Source organism: Camelina sativa, chromosome 11 (genome assembly GCF_000633955.1).
Source record: "Camelina sativa cultivar DH55 chromosome 11, Cs, whole genome shotgun sequence".
Lineage (NCBI taxonomy): Eukaryota > Viridiplantae > Streptophyta > Magnoliopsida > Brassicales > Brassicaceae > Camelina > Camelina sativa.
This window is the reverse complement of record NC_025695.1, coordinates 999,055-1,004,798: the sequence shown is the minus strand read 5'-3', so window position 1 is coordinate 1,004,798 and position 5,744 is coordinate 999,055. Positions and strand designations below refer to the sequence as shown.

At 38.1% G+C, this 5,744-nt stretch overlaps 3 protein-coding genes across 5 annotated transcripts in view; 1 reads left to right on the top strand and 2 right to left on the bottom strand.

The window, feature by feature from the left end:
* LOC104716286 (haloacid dehalogenase-like hydrolase domain-containing protein At4g39970) overlaps positions 1-1,182 on the top strand; it is a 3,021-nt gene extending 1,839 nt beyond the window's left edge. The window contains exons 6-10 of one of the 3 annotated variants that reach the window (XM_010438820.2): positions 441-496; positions 582-641; positions 726-785; positions 886-932; positions 1,038-1,182. In XM_010438820.2, the coding sequence (XP_010437122.1) occupies positions 441-496; positions 582-641; positions 726-785; positions 886-932; positions 1,038-1,086 (272 nt within the window). In that variant the 3' untranslated portion in view covers positions 1,087-1,182. The other 2 variants (XM_019233156.1, XM_019233157.1) reach the window with 2 other exon arrangements.
* Positions 1,125-4,097, bottom strand: LOC104720925 (chaperone protein dnaJ A6, chloroplastic). The gene is made up of 8 exons (XM_010438821.2): positions 3,990-4,097; positions 3,448-3,569; positions 3,150-3,291; positions 2,979-3,036; positions 2,774-2,816; positions 2,547-2,595; positions 2,373-2,456; positions 1,125-2,277 (listed from the first exon to the last, which is right to left on the bottom strand). Exons 2-8 carry the CDS (start codon positions 3,555-3,557, stop codon positions 1,420-1,422), a joined length of 1,344 nt encoding a protein of 447 aa, XP_010437123.1. The 5' UTR covers positions 3,558-3,569; positions 3,990-4,097; the 3' UTR covers positions 1,125-1,419.
* LOC104727502 (monoacylglycerol lipase ABHD6-like) lies at positions 4,396-5,737 on the bottom strand. The gene is made up of 4 exons (XM_010446605.2): positions 5,406-5,737; positions 5,044-5,136; positions 4,873-4,940; positions 4,396-4,787 (listed from the first exon to the last, which is right to left on the bottom strand). The coding sequence occupies exons 1-4, from the start codon at positions 5,709-5,711 to the stop codon at positions 4,613-4,615; spliced, it is 642 nt and encodes a 213-aa protein (XP_010444907.2). The 5' UTR covers positions 5,712-5,737; the 3' UTR covers positions 4,396-4,612.

Below are 5,744 nucleotides of genomic sequence, written 5' to 3'. Positions count from 1 at the left end.
TCAGGTAGAACCAAGACCTGGTGTAATAAGACTAATGGATGAAGCAAAAGCTGCTGTAATGAGATCTTTGCAAATGTCTAGATTGGATTTTTCTGTTAGCTCTTTATGAATTAGGTTCTTGAAATACTCTTCTTACTACAGGGGAAAAAACTAGCTGTTTGTTCTGCAGCTACAAAGAGTTCGGTTATAATGTGTCTCGAGAATCTCATCGACATCGTGAGTTGTTTTCTTTTCGCCACTCTCTTATCATTTGACCGTGCTTCTTTCGAGTTTTTTTTTCTTTTCTTTATCAGTTATATTTATGTCATCTTAGGAGCGGTTCCAAGGACTCGATTGCTTCCTTGCAGGTGATTTCATCACTTTCTCTCTTAAGAGTTACTTACTCGGCATGTCACTTTTTCCAAGTTTGAATCCGTTTGGTTGTATATTTTGCTTTGCAGGGGATGATGTGAAGGAGAAGAAACCCGATCCTTCTATATATATTACAGCTGCCGAGGTAGTATCAAGTAACTCAAAAAAAATTATGTAACTTAACAAGATTTAGCCCAAGTTTCATAAATTCTGGATTTTGTTGATTGCAGAAGCTAGGTGTTTCAGTGAAAGACTGTTTGGTCATAGAGGACAGTGTGATTGGCCTGCAGGTAGAATATCATATCTTTGCTCGTTCGTCGCTGTTCTTACACCTCCAAACATCCTAAACTGGCTTTTGAGTTTTCAATCTATAGGCTGCTACAAAAGCAGGGATGTCATGTGTGATCACATACACTTCTTCAACCTCTGATCAGGTCTGGTCAACAACATCTTCATTTCTTCTTCTTCTTCCCTCTTCTCCTATTCTCTTTTACAATACTTGGTTTTAATAAAAGTTAAAAACTTGTGTTTCAGGATTTCAAAGATGCTATCTCTGTATACCCTGACCTCAGTAATGTGAAGTAAGTAGGATCATACATCATCACAAGAATTTTGCCAAAACGTTCACTCTTTTCCTCGTACCCATTATTAGCTAACATATGGTGTTTCCTTGTTGTCGTTTGTAGATTGAAAGACCTAGAAACTCTGCTTGAAACCGTCGTTACTGCCGCTTGAGTCCTTTTCATTTTTGTCTGTTCTTCTGCAACTGTACATTTGTCTTTGTTTAATAACTTTTCATTTAATAATAAAACAAAAAGAAGTTCAAATGTATAAATAACAGTACAAACAATCAAGACCTAGCCTGAATCCTGATAAATCCAGTAAAATACAAAAATTGAAGAGGAAAAAACCAAAGAAAGAGTTCTTCAATTTTCCTCTCACCTAGTAAGTCTTTCTTCTCCCTCTATGCTTATCTTCTCCATCATTAGAAAGAAGACAAGCAGCTAGAGGAGGATGATGATGAACCTATATATAACACCACATTTTTTCATAATCTGTGTGTTTGGTTTATCTCCTGCTATTAGCTACCTTGTTCTTGCTCATATCAGCAAGCTCCTCAACAAGTTTCTTCTCTTCTTTACTCAATCTCTTAGGAATCTCAACTTGCACTCTCACTAACTGATCACCTCTCATCTTACTCTTATTCAAAACCGGAACTCCTTTTTTCGCCATCACCAGCGTCGTGCTCGGTTGTGTCCCTGCTGGTACTTTCAAATCCACCTCTCCATCCACTGTCGGAACCTTCAAAGTCGTTCCCAATATGGCATCTACATACGAAATCTTACACGTATAAAGTATATTCGTATCATCACGCTTCAGAATCGGATCCGGAATCACCTCAATAACAGCAAAGAGATCTCCTGATGATCCGCCTCTCTTTCCCGCGTTTCCTTCTCCCCTTACTCTTAACCTACTTCCAGAATCCACACCAGCAGGAACTTTAAGACTAATCCGCTTTGTCCTTCTCAAACGTCCATCTCCTGAGCATGCGCCACATGGTTTTGAAATCTCTCCAGTTCCGTTACACGGGGAGCAAGTCATGACTTGTTGGAATACACCGAGTGGTGTTCTTGTCGATGCTACCACCTGTCCTTGCCCGCCACATGTTTTGCATTTGGTCGGTTTGGTTCCTGCCTTTGCTCCAGAACCATTGCAAGTCCCACAGCTCTCTAACCGAGATATCTCAATTTCTTTCTCGATACCGAAAACGGCTTCTTTGAAATTCAAGATTAGTGAGTAATACTCGTCTTCACCGTCGATAGCTCTGCTCCTTGAACCTCTACTACCCATTCCACCGCCCATTCCTCCCATCCCACCCATTCCTTCGAATAATGACTCGAATAGATCAAATGGATTACTATAATCCTGCAATATTACATTAAAAGAACAGCAATTTCAGATCAGATTCTGATCATCAGAGTGCTGATTCAAATGTCATAGAAAAGAATATATATATATACCCCCATGCCTCCCATTCCAGCGCCTTTAACTCCTGCCTCGCCATATCTGTCGTATAGAGATCTTTTTTCATCATCTGATAAGATCTGCAGGAAAATAAAACAATGGTTAGGCTCTTTCAAGTATCAGCACAATCATTAAAGCTAAACGCATCTAAAGAAGAATATGGACTTCACCTCATATGCATTACTTATTTCTTTAAATTTATCTTCTGCCCCAGCATCCCTGTAATCAAAGTGTAAACAAAACGGTGACGACTAAAACCTTCAGAAGCAGTTTCAATTCTCTTTCTATAGCGTTTCTCAAAAATTTGTAATTGAGCTCTATCAAAAAACACACCAATTTTGATGGAGGAAGGTAACAACTCATATTTGCACCTTATACTGGATTAAGTAATACTTACTTGTTCACATCCGGATGGTAACTCCTGGCGAGCTTCCGATAAGCTGAAAATAGGTGCAGAGAGCAAAATAATTTCCTTGTCAAACTATCGAAGATCACAACTCAAAAAGCTGAACACATGAAGCTCAGAGAGAATCATCAACGAGAGCTACACATCAGTGTTGCATTTTTCTGACTAGGGAACTCGGTGAAATGAAATCACATACCACTTTTAATCTCAGCTTTGGTTGAACTTTTCGAGACTCCAAGGACAGAATAGAAATCCTGGAAATTGAACACACACGCACACTCGTTAGCAAAAACTGCAAAGTAAAAGGTATATAAGAAATGAAGAGAATCATCTCTGAATAAGTAAAGAAAAGGGAATGAAAACATACAGTATCGGCTCTAACAGTGAAACGAGCTCCTCTACGAGAATGTGTATTTCGGGATAGTCCTTTCAACGACAAGAAGGGCAAGGAGCCCTGTGAGAACATACTCGACCTTGAAGCTTCCAAACAATTTATTTGGCTGATGCAACTGCAAAAGGTTATCAAAAAGCAAAACAACTCGAATTAGCCTTTCAGATATATATAACTCTACAAAGCCTTACTAAGTTATACTATACTCTTAAGACAGACAATAACAAGGGATGGGTCAATCGAAATTAAGGCATGATAAAAAGTAAATAAGTACTTGTCATGGTGAGATTCGAATTTGGTAGGATAATAAGCTTTAACAGCAAACTGAGGACGAAGAATCCCCCAATGAGCAACACATGAACTTCCAAATTGTATAAGAGCCATTAAAACACTCCCCTGCAACACAGCACCAAGTAGATTTCAGCTAACATAAAAAAAAAAACCTAGCCAACTTAAACAAACAAACCAAAAGATGAAAGCTTTTTTAATACCTAAGAAGATATTAATACAATTTTCATGAAATTTTTCCGACCAGCGAACAGATGCAAGACAAAAAAAAAAGAGTTTCACTTTCACCGCACCCATTACAAAACACACGAGTTCTTCAACCACTGAGCAAAAAAAGACACAGTTCGAGGAAATAATCTTATTAAAAACACGAAATTTTGTGTCACCCAACCAACCCCTGCCGCAAAAAAAAATTAAATCTTTGCGGATGAAAAATAAGAATCAGCACAAGTGAAAGGAAACCGTGGAAGAAATAAATAATCATAGTTTGAATGATTCTAATCGAAGAAGAGGAAGCTGAATCATTACCGTAATCGAATGAGTGACGACGGGAGAGTTGTTGTGCGCTCTCTCTCGATAGATAAGAAAAAAACGAGTAGACTCAAATGAAACGAGAGACAAACAAGACAACTCTCACTCTCCCAACTTTAGCCCTTCAACTTCATTATTATTACCAAAACAAATTATATTAATTTATTAATATTTTACTTAATTATAATAATTCATTAATATTTAATAGTCTACTACATAAATAAAACCCACCGGAGAGGTAGGTCACCGGCGTGCAATTGGAGAAAGTGAGAAATCGTATTAATACGAGATTTTCAACTTGATCGGTTTAAATTACGAAATCACAAATCTTATTGATAACCTTATTAAAGAAAAAGAAAAAGGTAAAAAAAAAAAAAACACATACTATTACTTTCTTGAGATAAAAGTATACTTAAATTCCAACTTGAAGCAATGTCTTTTCACCAGTAAATAATAATATAAATGACACATCAGTAATCAATCACACACACTGTGGGAAGTGGGAACAAGCTGAACAATGATTTAATTATGCCTAACTAATAAACAGTTTAACACTACTTGGCAAGTACTAAGTACGCATCACTTGTTCATCTGCTGATGATCTGGGGATATCAGGTTAGCTAACATGACTCTTTCTTATTAGCACTGTCATCTGGAGAAGGAATCATCATAGCTAGAGCGTCAGTGCAAAGAAAAGATTTCATGTGTTTGTACATCTCTTTTGGTTTCTCTTCATTTATCGCATGTCCTGTCTTCTTTAGTAACACCAGTTGTGCTCTGTCTTCCCCTAAATATCTATAAACAAAAGAAACTCACATTAATTAACTCTTACTACTATAATTGAGAACATGAATCGGAAACCAAAAAAAAAAATACAAACCTTTGCAATCGATGAGCTAATTCCACTGGAAAAACTTGATCTTCCACTCCCCATATAATCAACGTCGGCTGCAGCATATTTCAATGTTTACGTATTAGAAGAATTCAAACAATGATAAACTCCTTGAGTTATATATCTTTATGAACTCAGATAGAGAGAGAGACCTCAGACCTGTGTTATCTTTGCAAGGTTGGAGAATCTTCTACCCTTATGCAGAGCTTCCACAAGTTCTTTCCTTTCTTGAAGATAATCTTTACACATTACCTTTGCAATTGCAAGCAACAATTCCTCAACAACATCAGACTACAAAACCCTCTCGCATCAATTTGACTGTACTAATTAGTCTTGCCAACATCAAACCTTGGTGCTTTTTATAACTAAACTAAGAAACTCGAGACTCTGAAAAAAAAGGACTAAAACTTTTTTTCTCAACGAACATTAATTGATACTATAGCTTGCTTCATTGTGAAAGAATAGAGAGCTAACTAATTATAACCACAATGATTGGAAAATCGCAGAAGAAGAAGACTTACATGAATGTAGTCCATGGCAAAGCAAGAAGGTATCCAAATCGGCGGTTTATAGAAAGATAACTGGAGAAGCCGCCGGAGCATGGAAGGAGACTGAGGGAACAAAAGAGTAGCCGCCTCCTCCGGGTTCTTCACTTTAAACATCCCGTCCTCCACGTCTTTCTCCTCCAGAGCAACCCCGGCGCATATTAGCACAACCCGATCTATCCTCTCCTTAAACTGCGCCGCCAACGAGTAGGCCACGAAGCCTCCGTAGCTGAGCCCAGCAACGGTCACCGTCCCAACACCGTAACCATCCATCGCCTTCATGACGCAACTCGCCTGGAAAGACTCTGACCGGTC